A 16457-nucleotide genomic window follows, 5' to 3' on the forward strand; every position below is an offset into this window, starting at 1 on the left:
GCACACTGCTATTATTTTGAACATGCCCCTTTCAATTAGTGATTCAATTACACAGAATCAGCAGCATGCATGTCATGATTGTTGGGTCTGTTGGATTTCTATTACTCTACTACACCTGCTAGTAAATTATTTGCCATGTAGAAATATCAATATCTACCAAAAACAGTGATTGATCAGGTTAGTGATATCTGACTGCTATTATTTTGAACACAACTGTATATATATATATATATATTTGGATGCAGGCACAATTTTCATGCTTTTGGATCTGTATGCCACCAGAATAAATTAAAATGAAACAATTCAAATGAATTTGAAGTGCAGACTTTCAGCTTTAATTCAGGGGGTTGAACATAAATATCAAGTACAAATTATAAGAACCGCAACCATTTTTATACACAGTCCCTCCATTTTCAGAGGCTCAAATGTAATTGAACCGATGAATGTAATCATAAATAAAAAGTTCATTTTTAATATTTTGTTGAGAATCCTTTACTGGCAATGACTACCTGAAGTCTGGAACCCATGGACATTACCAAAGACTGGGTTTCCTCCTTTCTGATGCTTTGCCAGGCTCTAATTGTAGCCGTCTTCAGTTGTTCTTTGTTTGTGGGTCTTTCTGCCTTTAGTTTTGCCTTCAGCAAGTGAAATGCATGTTCAATTGAGTTGAGATCAGGTGATTGACTCAGCCATTGCAGAAAATTCCACTTCTTTTCCTTCAAAAGCTCCGGGGTTGCTTTTGCAGTGTGTTTTGGATCATTGTCCATTTGTACTGTGAAGTGCCGTCCAATCAACTTTGCTGCATTTGGCTGAATCTGGACTGACAGTATATCTCTAAACACTGCAAAATTCACCCGGCTGCTTCTGTCTTCTGTCACATCATCAATAAACACCAATGACCCAGTGCCACTGGAAGCCATGCATCCCCATGCCAACACACTGCCTCCACCATGTTTTACAGATGACGTTGTGTCCTTTGGATCATGAGCTGTTCCAAGCCTTCTCCGCACTTTTTCTTTCTGTCATTCTGGTACAGATCAATCTTAGTTTTATCAGTCCAAAGAATTCTTTTCCAGAACTGGTCTGGCTTTTTTAGATGCTTTTTGGCAAAATCTAATCTGGCTTTTCTACTCTTCAGGCTTATGAATGGTTTGCACCTTGTGGTGAACCCTCTGTATTTGCTCTCGTGAAGTCTTCTCTGGATTGTAGACTTTGACAATGATACGTCCACCTCCTGGATGTTGTGAATGGCTTTTTTTTTACCATAGAGAGGATCCTGCAATCATCCACCACTGTTGTCTTCCATGGACGTCCATACCTTTATATGTTTTTGAGCTCACCAGTGCATTCTTCTTTCCTCAGAATGTACCAGACTGTTGATTTGGACACTCCTAATGTTGCTGCTATCTCTCTGGTGGATTTGTTTCATTTTTTGAAGCCTTACAATGGTCTGTTTCACTTGCATGGACAGCTCCTTTGAACTCATGATGTAGGTTCACAGCAATAGATTCCAAATGTAAATACCACACTTAGAATCAACTCCAGACCTTGTACCTGCTTAATTGATGAAGAAATAGTGAAGGAGTAGCCCATACCTGGCCATGAAACAGCTTTTGATTCAATTGTCCAATTACTTTTGGTCCCTTGAAAAATGGGGGATGGCTACTCTTAAGAGCTGTAATTCCTAAACCCTTCCTCCAATTTGGATGTACATACCCTGAAATTAAACCCGAGAGTGTGCACTTTCAGCCCATATACATTATATAACTATAGCTTGAATATGTTTTGGTAAATCCCTGAAAAAAACTAAAATTGTGTCTGTGTCCAAATATTAATGGACATAACTGTGTGTGTGTGAGTATATATATATATATATATATATATATATATATATATATATATAATGTCATGCCTTTAGCAATTTGTTCTTTGTTAATTAGGCATTATTAGTATGCCTTATCAGTTTGTAATTCTCTGTTCATTGTGTAACTGCTCCATCTAGTGGCTGTTTGTATACACTGCATCTTTTCACAGTAGAAGTTTGACCCATTTCAGCTTCCATAGCTTGTAGCCTATTAACTCTGATTACATCATCAGCCATGCTCATAGCAGCCATTTCCTCATCACAGACTCCATTCCTGTGGTATGCTGGTAGGATCCAGCCCTCACATTCAGGTTCACAATAGCATCGTCGGTACGTCTACACACATGTCTATATCTTATGCATCTGTGTTTTATGTAACCTACATGTCTTACATGTGTTTATATGTGCATTGCCTTACTGTAATGTATAATATGCTTTGTCACATGGCAGACAGTGTTACTAAGCGCCTTATTTTCTGTTCCTCAGTTTCACCTCTTATATCTTTGCAATAAAGACAAAGTTGGACGTTGCTTCTTTGTCAACTCATTGCCGAGAAAGGTTTAGCTGTCTGTCAAGCTATGTACCTTCACACATAAGGAGGACAGAACAGTGAAACGACGGCTTCTTACAAGCTGGATACGAGGACTGCGACTCCTGAAGTCCTGACTGCAGCGAAACGGTGGCTTCTCACAAGCTGGATAAGAGGAACTACGCAGCATCGCCACCCGCAGCGGTTACAAGTGTGCTAACCCGTTCACAGCATCATCATGTCAGCAAGGGAATCCGGACAGTTCGAGACAAGGTCTCGCATCTCAGTTAACTCCAGAGGCTCAGGGAGATCTTTGAGCAGCTCCACCGTCGCCATTGCCCGCGCGAAGGCCGAAGCCGCCAAAACCCACGCGACATTTGCCGAACAAGAAAGACAATTAAAAATAGAGAAAGCATGCACGGAAGCAGCTCTAGAAAAGCTAACTGTGGAAAAAGAAGCTGCAGCTGCTGTAGCAGAAGCAGAGGCTTTAGAGGAAGCAGCAAACTTCACAAGCGATAGACTCAGCTACATAAGTAGGCCCGAACCCAGTCTTCACAATAACTTGCAACGCACTTCAGATTACGTACTGCAACATGCTAAGTCAGAAGACGGCCTAAATCCAGGTCCAAGAGCGACATCAACCCCTGCTAAGGAGCTCCAACAGACTCCAGTCATACAACAAGCGACCTCAGTTAACCAAAGACCCTGCATGGAACAAGTCGACGGTTCCATAGAACATCAACCCTCAATGCAACCTGCATTCAAACCCACAAATGATCGCAGTATGGTCAAACCCTTTAAGGAAGAACAAGTAGATGGTGCCTATTACAGCAACAATCTGTCAAACAGAGATACAGGTATGTCAGATTTTCTAAAATTCTTTGCCCGACGTGAGTTAATAACCAAGGGACTCTCCAAGTTTAATGACAGACCTGAAAGCTATAGGTCATGGCGATCATCATTCAGGAATAATATTAGAGATCTGGATCTGTCTGCATGTGAAGAAGTAGATCTTCTTGTCAAGTGGCTAGGAAATGAGTCGACAGAGCATGCAAGGCGGATTAGAGACATTAATATTAACTACCCAATCAGAGGGTTAAACATGATATGGGAGAGACTTGAGGAGTGTTACGGCTCACCAGAAGTGATAGAGAACGCACTTTTCAAAAGAATTGAGGATTTCCCTAAGATCCAAAACAAAGATTCCCAGAAGCTAAGAGAACTGAGTGATCTGTTAACAGAGCTACAAGTTGCCAAAACTGAAGGAGACTTACAAGGTCTGGCATTCTTAGATACTGCACGTGGTGTAAACCCCATAGTACAAAAATTACCGTACAACCTGCAAGAGAAGTGGATTGCTCAAGGCTCCAGGTACAAGCAACAGTACGATGTCTCGTTCCCTCCATTCTCTTTCTTTATGGACTTCGTGCACCAACAAGCAAAAACTAGGAATGATCCCAGCTTTAACTTCTCGATGTTTGACACCGCTTACCCCAAATCAGGTAAACCTATCTCACTTCGTAACATGAAAGGTACACCGGTTGCAGTACACAAAACCAGTGTGTCTCTTAAAGACTCCTCAAACAAAACCTACAGTACTACAGAGTCTGAGACGATCTCCACAAAGGACCCATGCAGAGAATGTCCTCTACATAAGAAACCACACTCATTGTTGAAATGCAGAGGATTTAGAGGAAAACTTCTCAGGGATCGCAGAACTTTCCTCAAGGAAAACCACATTTGCTACAGGTGTTGTGCCTCAACCTCTCATCTTGCAAAGGACTGCACAGCAAACATCAAATGCTCGGAATGCAACAGTGAAGCGCACAATACAGCTTTACACCCTGGGCCAGCCCCATGGACTCTCACACCCCCAGACCAGGCTGTAGAGCACGGCGGGGAGGAGGGAGACACAGTACCTCCTGAAGTGACACCCCAGTGCACCCAAGTCTGTGGAGAAGGTCTTAGTAACAAATCTTGCTCCAAGATTTGTCTTGTTACAGTTTACCCCATCGGTCATAAAGAGAAAGCGGTAAGGTTGTATGCCATCCTTGATGACCAAAGCAATAGATCTCTTGCAAACTCAGCCTTCTTTGATATCTTCAGTATTAAAGGACACTGCTCTTCATATTCACTTAAAACTTGCGCTGGTGTGAGTGAAGAAAAAGGCAGAAGAGCTACTGGTTTCCAAGTCGAATCCATAAATAGTGAAGCATCCCTGCAACTACCTACCTTGATTGAATGCAATCAGATCCCAAACAATAGAGAAGAGATTCCTACACCTGAGGCAGCATTACATCATGAACATTTAAAGACCATAGCGCATCTCATACCTGCACTCGACCCAAAGGCCCAAATAGTACTTCTCCTTGGGAGAGATATCATAAGAGTCCACAAGGTAAGAAAACAAATAAATGGTCCTCATAGTTCTCCATATGCTCAGAAGCTTGACCTGGGGTGGGTCATCATAGGTGATGTTTGCCTAGGAAATGTTCACAAGCCAACCACAGTGAATTCTCTTTACACAAATACCTTGGAGAATGGACGTCCATCCCTCTTTCAGCCTTGTCCTAACAGATTCCTTCTAAGAGAGAAGCCGGCAAGTGTGCTATATCCTGACTTTACAGAAACCGAGAACCACTCTTGCAGTGAAGACCAAGATCACTTGGGGTGCACGGTGTTCCAGAGGACAAAGGAAGACCACAAGATAGCTCCCTCTATTGAAGATGAGGCCTTCTTGGGCATAATGGAACAAGGATTCTTCAAGGATAAAACAAACACCTGGGTTGCACCACTACCTTTCAAAACACAGAGACGTCATCTTCCCAACAACAGGTATCAGGCCTTAAAACGCTTCTGTTCACTTAGACGCAACTTTCAGAAAAGACCAGAGATGATGGAACATTTCTTCTTATTCATGAAAAAGATGTTTGAGAACAATCATGCAGAAGTAGCTCCACCCCTAAAAGAAAAAGAAGAATGCTGGTATCTACCAATCTTCGGCGTTTACCACCCTAAGAAGCCAGGACGAATCCGAGTGGTATTTGACTCCAGTTCACAGTATGAGGGAGTCTCTCTCAATGATGTCCTTTTGACAGGACCAGACCTCAATAACACACTTCTCGGTGTCCTCATCAGATTCCGTAAAGAACCCATCGCTATAGTTGCCGACATACAACAAATGTTCTATTGTTTCCTAGTAAAAGAAGAGCACAGGAACTTCTTGAGATTTCTTTGGTTCAAGGACAATGACCCTACTCAAGACATCATAGAATATCGCATGAAGGTCCATGTTTTTGGCAACAGCCCATCTCCAGCTGTCGCTATTTATGGACTCAGACTCTCTGCTCAAGAAGGTGAAAAAGACTATGGGAAAGACGTTAAGAAGTTTGTTGAAAGAGACTTCTATGTAGATGATGGCTTAAAGTCGCTTCCCTCACCAGAGGCTGCAATCAGTCTACCCAAAAGGACCCAGAGTATGCTTTCCTGTTCAAACCTCAGACTTCATAAGATAGCTTCAAACAGCAAAGTTGTTATGGAAGCCTTCTCTACTCAAGATCATGCCAGTGATTTGAAAGATCTAGACTTAGCGACAGACCCGATACCCATGCAACGCAGCCTAGGGCTCAGCTGGGACCTCAAATCTGACACCTTTACCTTTCAGGTCGACCAAGAGCAAAAGCCTTTCACACGACGTGGAGTGTTATCTACCATTAACAGTCTATATGATCCACTTGGATTTGCAGCTCCTGTGATCATCCAAGGTAAGACTCTGCTCAGAGAGTTAACCACAGATACGTGTGATTGGGATTCGCCACTTCCCTCAGAGAAAGAAGCACTATGGATAGCATGGAGAAACTCTCTACAGGCATTATCTAACTTACATATCTATAGGCCATATGCCCACTTCTCCCCTGCAGAAGTTCAGTCTAGGCAGCTGTGCATATTTTGTGATGCTTCGGTAAAAGCAATCGCTGCAGTCGCTTACCTTAAAACTATAAACATTAAAGGTCAAGTCCAAATTGGCTTTGTAATGGGCAAGGCAAAACTGGCACCAAGCCCTAAGATTACCATACCAAGACTGGAACTTTGTGCCGCTGTTCTGGCAGTAGAGCTGGCAGATCTCATTGTGTCAGAAATAGATATAAAACTTGTCAGTACAATGTTTCATACAGACAGCAAAGTAGTATTGGGCTACATTTACAATGAGACTAGGAGATTCTATGTCTATGTTCATAACAGAGTTCAAAGAATTAGGAGGTCAACACAGCCTACCCAGTGGTGCTATGTACCAACTGACCTCAACCCAGCAGACCATGCTACAAGAGCTGTTCCAGCAGCTCACCTTAAAGATACTACGTGGTTCACAGGGCCACCATTCCTCTACAAACCTGTACTTGACACCCTGGAGAAATACTCATTTCAGCTATTAGAACCAAATGCTGATGCAGAGATTCGTCCTCATATTTCTGTACTCACCACAAGAGTTTCTCACAAAGAGCTTGGATCCAAACGATTCAACAAGTTTTCTACGTGGAAATCACTGAACAGAGCTATAGCCGGCTTGATCCACATAGCCAGATCCTTTAGAGCCACACCTACAGGATCAGATCACTGCAAAGGTTGGCATTACTGTCACAAGGCCCATACAGTGGATGAGCTCACACAGGCCAGAGACGTTATCATCCGTTGTATCCAACAAGAGGTTTATACTCAAGAATTTGAACTCATCCAAAATCAAAAGAGTGTTCCTAAAGACAGTTCCCTCAAGAGGCTTGACCCCTTCATAGATGCTAATGGACTGTTGAGAGTTGGGGGACGTATTTCAAATGCAAAGTTCGAGAGTAAAGAATGTAATCCCATAATAATTCCAAGCAATCACATTGCATCTTTACTTGTGCAACACTACCATGAGAAGACTAAACATCAGGGACGTTTGTTCACTGAAGGAGCTTTACGTACAGCTGGATTTTGGGTAGTGGGAGCGAAAAGACTTGTGAGTTGTCTTATTTTCAAATGTGTCACTTGCAAAAAACTACGTGGTATGTTTCAGTCACAGAAGATGGCTAACCTCCCTGCGGACCGACTCAGTATAGAACCTCCCTTTACTAATGTTGGTCTTGACGTGTTTGGTCCCTGGTCTGTCACCACACGGCACACTAGAGGAGGCCAGGCAAACAGCAAACGTTGGGCAGTCATATTTACATGCATGAGTATCAGGGCTGTGCATATAGAAGTTATCGAGTCTTTAGACACATCCAGCTTTATAAATGCTCTCAGACGTTTCATCTCCATCAGAGGCCCAGTTAAACTAATCCGCTCTGATAGAGGTACCAACTTCGTTGGGGCCTGCAAAGAACTGCATATCCCCTCAAACATTGACAGTGACCATGTAGAGAGATATCTTGCCGCCCAAGACTGTAAATGGACATTCAACCCCCCACATGCGTCTCACATGGGAGGCTCTTGGGAGCGTATGATTGGCATAGCTCGCCGGATCCTTGATTCTGTTTTTCTACAGCTGGGAACTTCGAGGCTCACCCATGAAACCCTCTCAACCTTCATGGCCGAAGTAGTGGCGATCATGAACGCCAGACCTTTGACTTCAATATCCAGTGATCCAGAAGATCCCTTCTTGCTCACCCCTTCCACTCTTCTCACCCAAAAAGTCGGTACAGCATCGGCTCCTCCTGGAGAATTTAGTGCTAAAGACTTGTACAAGTGTCAGTGGAGACGAGTGCAGACTCTAGCAGATACCTTCTGGGATAAATGGAGAAAACAATACATCTCTACTCTACAAGTCCGGAATAAATGGCAAACCAGCAAACCCAATATGGAGGTTGGTAATGTTGTTCTTGTCAAAGACTCTCAGTCAAGAAGAAATGACTGGCCTTTGGGACTGATAACCAAGGTGTTCCCAAGTGAAGATGGGAAAGTCAGAAAAGTGGAGGTCAAGGTCTGCAGACAACAGGAGCCCAAACTCTTCCTCAGACCCGTTACTGAACTGGTTTTGTTGCTCTCTCCAGGGGTGATTTAATGTGGTATCCTTTAGATACCAGACGGGGAGTGTCATGCCTTTAGCAATTTGTTCTTTGTTAATTAGGCATTATTAGTATGCCTTATCAGTTTGTAATTCTCTGTTCATTGTGTAACTGCTCCATCTAGTGGCTGTTTGTATACACTGCATCTTTTCACAGTAGAAGTTTGACCCATTTCAGCTTCCATAGCTTGTAGCCTATTAACTCTGATTACATCATCAGCCATGCTCATAGCAGCCATTTCCTCATCACAGACTCCATTCCTTTGGTATGCTGGTAGGATCCAGCCCTCACATTCAGGTTCACAATAGCATCGTCGGTACATCTACACACATGTCTATATCTTATGCATCTGTGTTTTATGTAACCTACATGTCTTACATGTGTTTATATGTGCATTGCCTTACTGTAATGTATAATATGCTTTGTCACATGGCAGACAGTGTTACTAAGCGCCTTATTTTCTGTTCCTCAGTTTCACCTCTTATATCTTTGCAATAAAGACAAAGTTGGACGTTGCTTCTTTGTCAACTCATTGCCGAGAAAGGTTTAGCTGTCTGTCAAGCTATGTACCTTCACACATAAGGAGGACAGAACATATAATATTCTCTGTTTTACTATGTAAATAAATAATTCGTGAAAATAAAACTTAAACAGGATAATTGTGATGCAATGGCAAAATCAGTGAGGTGTACCAATAAATAATAATAGTAATATAGATAATAGTGAAGTCGGTGATATGAAGTAATTAATTGTGGGTCAGACAATACTCTTCCAGCTGTGTATGGTTAATCGGATATCCAGGTTTACTCCTTTCCTCCAGGGCTTTTAGATACACTTTAGAAAAAAATTGAGAAGTTTATATTTCTATTATAAGTCTTCTATTTCCCTAAAAGAAACAACACTGTTGTGGATGCTTTTTAGAAAATTTTGGGGAACACTTTACTACTAAAGATATTAATTTATTAGTAATATATTAGAGAACAGCAATACTGCAATACTCATATGTGAAATAAACTACACATATACATGTTGAGAACTATAAATGCAGCAGTAGTGAAGCCTAAATGTAGCATATTGCTTCTTTTGTAAATGTGTGGAAAACTACACTGAAAACTAAGGACAGTTAGCAACTAAGTATGCATCTCTGAATGGTGTTAATACAAATCATTTATTAAATTAATTAACCTCACTTTTCCCTTTTGTTGGGCTGCAATGTTTTTTTTTTCCTGAGTCCTGTTTTTACTATCACCATAAAGTTGTTAGGCTTCTTTGGTTTCCATAGCAGAATCCTAACAAATGACTCTCCAATGCTTCTCCTGTACCTGAATTGGCCAGTCTCTGAGAGGTGTGGACTCATGTAATGAAATCCTGAACTGGCTGTGCTGCCTGTCATTCTCCACTCACGCCTTCCTAAGCAACAACTATACCCCCGGTGAGTTATTGTTATTGACTACTCTACAAATCCTATATAATCCTATTATAAAACATGCTGATAGCTATTCTTTCTGCTTATCTAACTTTAAAGATTTTATATTTTAAGGTCCCTTATGGCTTTTATTGTTTTAGTCAATACTTTGTTTTCATGGAGTGCAAGGTTGTTTTTTAGGATCATCTTAAAAACCCAGCATGCCTAAAAGTTACAAAGATGCGTGTGTAAAAAGTTCCAGGAATGACCACACATACACGTGTCTATATATACATACTGCTCAAAAAAATTAAAGGAACACTTTTTAATCAGACTATAGCAGTGGAGGCCACTGACATTTCTTTTCCCTACACATCTTTTCTGACTGTTTTTCACTAGTTTTGCATTTGGCTAAAGATAGTGTCACTACTGGTAGCATGAGGCGATACCTGGACCTACAGAGGTTGCACAGGCTGTCCAACTCCTCCATGATGGCACATCAATACGTGCCACTGCCATAAGGTTTGCTGTGTCTCCCAGCACAGTCTCAAGAGCATGGAGGAGATTCCAGGATTACAGGCAGTTACTCTAGGAGAGCTGGACAAGGACATAGAAGGTCCTTAATCCATAATCAGGACCTGTATCCTTTGTGCAAGGAGGAACAGGATGAGCACTGCCAGTGCCCTACAAAATGACCTTCAGCAGGCCACTGGTGTGACTTTATCTGACCAAACAACCAGAAACAGACTTCATGAGTGTGGCCTGAGGGTCCGACACCCTCTAGTGGGCCCTGTGCTCACTGCCCGCCACCATAGAGCTTGATTGGCATTTGCCATTGAACACCAGAATTGGCAGGTCTACCACTGGCACCCTGTGCTTTTCACAGATGAGAGCAGGTTCACCCTGAGCACATGTGACAGACGTGAAAAAGTCTGGAGAGGCTGTGGAGGACGTTATGCCGCCTGTACCCCTGTAACATCGTTCAGCATGACCGTTTTGGTGGTGGATCAGTGATGGTCTGGGGAGGCATATCCATGGAGGGATGCATAGACCTCTACAGGCTACACAATGGTACCCTGACTGCCATTAGGTATCAGGATGAAATCATTGGATCCATTGTCAGACCCTATTCTGGTGCAGTGGGTCCTGGGTTCCTCCTGGTGCACGACAATGCCCAGCCTCATGTGGCGAGAGTATGCAGGCAGTTCCTGGAGGATGAAGGAATTGATACCATTGAATGGCCCCCACGCTTGCCTGACCTAAATCCAATAGAACACCTCTAGAATATCATGTTTCGGTCCATCCGACGCCGCCAAGTTACACCTCAGACTGTCCAGGAGCTCAGTGATGCCCTGGTCCAGATCTGGGAGGAAATACCCCAGGACACCATCCGTCGTCTCATTAGGAGCATACCCTGATGTTTTCAGGCATGCATACAAGCACGTGGCGGCCATACAAACTACTGAGTACCTTTTTGAGTTGCTGCAATGAAATTTCAGCAAAATGGACTAGCCTGCAGCATTATTTTTTAACTTTGATTTTCGGGGTGTCTTTGAATTCAGTCCTCTATAGATTGACCATTTTCATTTCCATCAAACGATGGGGCATCCTTATGTTCCTAACACATTACCCAGTCCATATCAGTATAGATATCCAGCATGATATTTTTCCCTTTGAGATCTGATGTGCTTTCAAAGTGTTCCTTTATTTGTTTGAGCAGTGTATATATACTGTGAATGCCAGTTTGTACACGTTACACCTGGGTCCCCACTCCCAGGGGGCACTTCCCACCATGGGCTCTCTGTCTTTCCAACCCTCAGCCAGACCAGGTAGCACTGCTCAAATCCGGAGGCCATGGGAGCCTCAGAACCTTCAACACCAGGAAAAATCTCCCGACCTTCACCTAACCCAGTGGGCACTTACTTTAACTTACAAATATGCAGATAAGGATTTCTGACTTTGACTTTTACAGTATAACGTACATACTTGTTCTGGGCCAGGGACTCAAATTGTGGGAGCTAAATGGTCAGCACAACAGTCAGGCAACAAGCATTTTAGGAAGGAAATCAGCATCCCTCATATTTCTTTTTGGGAAGGTTTACTTTAAAGAGACCCAGTTGCTAGACTTTATTTTAAGAACAATCTTCCCAAAAGATTATTTGAGCATTCAATACATTTTTTGCATGCTGTTTGCACACAAAAGCCTCCCTTATGTAGACAGCCAAAATTCCTGAGGCCACAGCTGGGTGCTGCCATCTTGGCCATGATGTCAGCAGGCCCAGCAGACCTAGAGCAGTTACTCTAGTGACACTATAAAGAATACCCCTTCACTCTTCCCTGAGCTAGCTACATAAAAGGTTATGTAGAGAAGTGAGGGGAGGGGTCAGGCAGCTAGGTCAGCACAGACATTATCAGACATTGCTAGTAAAGGAGGGAGCATTTGATATAGCAGAGGATTTGGGGATCTGTGGCTGTACTAGGGAATCAACATTGCAAGTGTACAAAAAATGATTTATGGGGAGCATAATGGATCGGACTCTGATCCATTATGCTCAATCCGCAGATCTGATCCATCCTGCGGGGATCGTCGCAGGGGTGGCACCAAGTGTTACCACACCGGGTGACACCAACCCTAGGGATGCCCCTGGTATGGAGCATTCAACCCTCTCTGATTTACTGTAGTGGTTTTCAGTAATCCATTCTAACAGGAAAGACAGTCTACATCTTCTCTCCTACCCTGGGAAGATACACTTCTTTTATCTCACTGTCTGCACAGCTCCATATTTTGCACTCTTCCTTTGTTCCTGGAAGTACATTTCTAAAACTGGAAACAATAATCTGGAATGTTTCATCATAATTAATTCAAAAGGAACTAAAGCAACATTTTTTTTTCATTTTGGATAGAGTACCATCTGACATCTGTGTCTCATTGTGGAGGTTTCCCTTCACTTCCTGTTCCATAGCCAAAACAAGAAGAGGACATCCCTCCAAAGTGAGGGGGTCCTGGAATTTCACCAGGGTCACCAGAACTAGTGTCACCATTGAAAGATTTCTCCTCTCTTCCTGCTCTGGTGACAGAACAGTCTTTCACTTTGGGTGGTAATGGTAAACAGGACAAATAGAGAGGGTGAATCTCCCCAATGGGAGTACAGACAGCAATAACCTGATAGATATTCTAATCCCTCTCTACTATATCCAAACTTTTTAAAAAAAGTTTAGCCTTTAGTTATACTTTATTTTATAAATCTTTCATTCATTTCAGGATGTACAAGTAGGTATCCAGTGACTTTATCAACTATATTCTTATCTCATAGCAATGCCTCCCAAACTGAAGGGGAAACTTCAGAATAAGAAGAAAATGAAAAAGCAGAAAGAATCAGGTACTGTAATACTGAGTATGAAATTGGGCATACAGGTGGGAATACATGAGTTTTATTACTCACTGATATTTTTTTAGGATTATATCTATAAACTCTCAGTAATCGTCGTTTGAGTGGAGCCTTCTTGCATTCACGGAAAACAATGATATGTGCCTTTTTTTATACTATGTCAGCAGGATGATTTTACAGCATTTACGCTGGACATCCTGAAGTCAACCCCCTTAATGGGGCTTAAAGTGATTGTAAATATTCATTTTTTTTAACCACTTGCTCTCCAGAGGATTTACCCCATTTTTTGCGATACGGCGCTGCGATACTTTAACTGACAATTGCGCAGTCATGCAACGTTGTATATAAATTAAATTTGTGTCCTTTTTTTTCCACAAATAAAACTTTCTTTCGGTGGTATTTGATCACCTCTGCGTTTTTTACTTTTTGCACTATAAACTAAAAAAGACTGACAATTTGGAAAAAAAAAACAATATTTTTGACTTTTTGCTATTAAACATGTCCAATAAAAAAAAATTTAAAAATCACATTTCGTCATAAATTCTGGCCAAAATGGCGGTATATATACTGGGATTTTTTATTTATTTATTTTTTTACTAGTAATGGCGGCAATCAGCGACTTATAGCGGGACTGCGGCAGGGCATTCTGACACTGGGGGGGGGGGGGGGGCTGACTAACTGCCACTGGCATCCCCAGTGACAGCAATACAGTGATCAGTGCTGATAAAAAGCACGGACACTGTACTAATGACACTGGACAGGAAGGGGTTAACATCTGGGGCGATCAAAAGGTTGACTGTGTGCTATGTGTGTTCTACTGTATAGACAAGCTGCTTTGTATTACTTTGAAGTCAGGGCCTGGACTGAGGGAAGCTATGGGGAGGGGGGGGGGGGCTGACTAACTGCCACTGGCATCCCCAGTGACAGCAATACAGTGATCAGTGCTGATAAAAAGCACGGACACTGTACTAATGACACTGGACAGGAAGGGGTTAACATCTGGGGCGATCAAAAGGTTGACTGTGTGCTATGTGTGTTCTACTGTATAGACAAGCTGCTTTGTATTACTTTGAAGTCAGGGCCTGGACTGAGGGAAGCTATGGGGAGGGCCAGCATGACTGGGGCTTGCAGATGAGGCAGAGATTGGGTTTGGGTGGGAGTATATTCAGGAGGTAAGGGTGGTTACTCACCTGATTGGAGCATTCGAGCTTGAGAGTGGTCTTTCCAGGATGAGGAGAGGGGTTGGGACTTGTCAGGTGTCAGTTGGAGCTTGTGCTAGCACAGGTGTGGTTTCTCCTGCCCTCCCTCCCTGGACCTGTTGCCTCCCTCCTGGACCTGTTTCCTTGTTTTGTTTTGCTGTTTTGTTTGTTTTTGTTTTTTGGTTATTGGTTTTGTCTTTTGCATTTGTCATGTTGTTTAGTTTTGAGTGGGTTCATTGATTTTGTTTTCTTTCCTTGATCAGCATTTTGTGTCCTGAGGTGTTTGTCTGGTGTTTTTTTTTTTTGTCATGGCAGCTGGCAGCGGTGCTGGAGTGACAATTTGGTGGATTATGGGTTGGGCCCATCGTAGGTATGAGTGTTCCTTCCCAATTATAAGGTTACATTAGTAAGGTGGTAGTTCATGGGCTGTATCTAGGACTATGTAGCTGTAGTATTGTCTCCGAGGCGGTGTAGTAGCGGCTGGGGGCCTTTTCATTGGGTGTCGGATACAGCCGAGTTATTGATGTGAGTAATAGTGCCTTCGAAGACCTTGGACCCGGTTGGGATCATTACTGTCAGTTATTATTTGATTGTACTGTATGAAGTGTTATGTAAGAGTTATGTTAAATAAATGGGCTGCTATGGCCGGTTATACACCAAAAGGAGAGTCACGTGGTTATTTCAGGTGGGAGAAGGTTGAGGGGGTGGTTGTTTTATTGGTAAGGTGGTATTAGCCATGATATTCTGCATGTCCCTCAGTCATGTGCAGAGCAATACAAAGCAGCCTGTTTGTGCTGACAGGGGAGAGATCTGTATTGTTTACAGACAGACCTCTCCCCTCTCAGCTCCACCGACAATCACCGAGTCCCGGCCTAGAATCGGCGTCCAGGACCTGGTGATTGCCATGCCGAGGAGCCAATAGTAGCGTAGGTACGCTGTACGCACGCACGCACCCCCTACCTAAAAATACAAAATTGTGTATGTGATTTTGTGCATCCCTGCTGCCCTGTAGCAGTACTTCTTCTATTGGGCAATTGGGAAGCGGTTAAATAACAAACATGTTATACTTACCTGCTCTGTGTAATGGTTTTGCACAGAGCAGCCCCAATCCTCCTCTTCTTGGGTCCCCCACTGGCACTCCTGTCCCCTCACCCTTGCTGAGCGCCCACAAAGATAGCTGCTTGCTCTGGGGGCACTTGTGCAGGCTTGCTCCCGAGCTGCCTCTATGTGCCTATGAGATTGCCCCCCCCCCCCAGCTCCCTCCTCACTGACTGTGATTGACAGCAACGGAAGCCAATGGCTCCTGCTGCCTCAGCAAAGCCTGTGAGACCAGAAAGTGAGGGGAGAGAAGAGCTGGAGATGGGCACAGCGCTGGATCAAATGAGGGCTCAGGTGAGTAAAAGAGGGGGTGGGGGTTTGGTGAGTGATGCTGATGCCTAAACAAGCAAGGAATGCATTAAGATATAAATGTTTAGACTTTATAACCACTTTAAGATCAGAGGCTGCAACTGCAACATGCATTGGCTAAGCTACTCACCTGCCCATTCCTCCTTTCTTACCCATTCACAAATCCATAGTATTTTTTTCCCAGAATGCAAGGTGCTATATGATTGGAGGCAAGGCCGTGGATAAGGGGGTACCACCAGTCCTCCTGTATGGGGCCTAGGCCAGCAGGGGGGGCCAGGCAGCTGGGTGAATAAGACATGGGCAGGGAGGGTGATCGGCACCTCGGTGGGGGGCAATTACTGAAACCGATCCCCTGTATGTCTCTCTTTGCCGCAGCTGAAATCTGGCTTCTTCTCCTCTCCCCCTCTCCACTGGCTTTCAGGGGATCAGTTCCAGAAATTTACCAGCCCCTTCCTTTCCTGAATGAACATGATGAGTGATTGGTACCAATCACTCGCTGTGTTAATTTATAACTGAAGCATAGTAAACTGTTTTTTTTTTTGTGGAAATGGGCCCGGTGGTTTGGGAGGGGTCCTGCCAGGTTGACTGAAAGGGGCCCCATGGTTTCTAACAGCAGCCCTGAT

The 16457-nt window shown here is 43.3% G+C and overlaps 1 protein-coding gene across 2 annotated transcripts in view; it reads left to right on the top strand.

Moving 5' to 3' along the window:
- The first annotated feature begins 1912 nt into the window (after window positions 1–1912).
- The window catches only part of DRC12 (dynein regulatory complex subunit 12 homolog), a 30586-nt gene continuing 16041 nt past the window's right edge, over window positions 1913–16457 (top strand). Inside the window, exons 1-3 of one of the 2 annotated variants that reach the window (XM_089678578.1) lie at window positions 1913–2194; window positions 9770–9866; window positions 13154–13219. In XM_089678578.1, the coding sequence (XP_089534704.1) occupies window positions 13156–13219 (64 nt within the window). In that variant the 5' untranslated portion in view covers window positions 1913–2194; window positions 9770–9866; window positions 13154–13155. Of the gene's footprint in view, window positions 2195–8699; window positions 8751–9769; window positions 9867–13153; window positions 13220–16457 lie in introns of those variants that run through there. The other variant, XM_089678577.1, reaches the window with a different exon arrangement.

The sequence above is a fragment of the Staurois parvus genome, unplaced genomic scaffold (assembly GCF_062004578.1).
Source record: "Staurois parvus isolate SC_StPar_1 unplaced genomic scaffold, SC_StPar_1.0 ptg000207l, whole genome shotgun sequence".
In the NCBI taxonomy this organism is placed as follows: Eukaryota; Metazoa; Chordata; class Amphibia; order Anura; family Ranidae; genus Staurois; species Staurois parvus.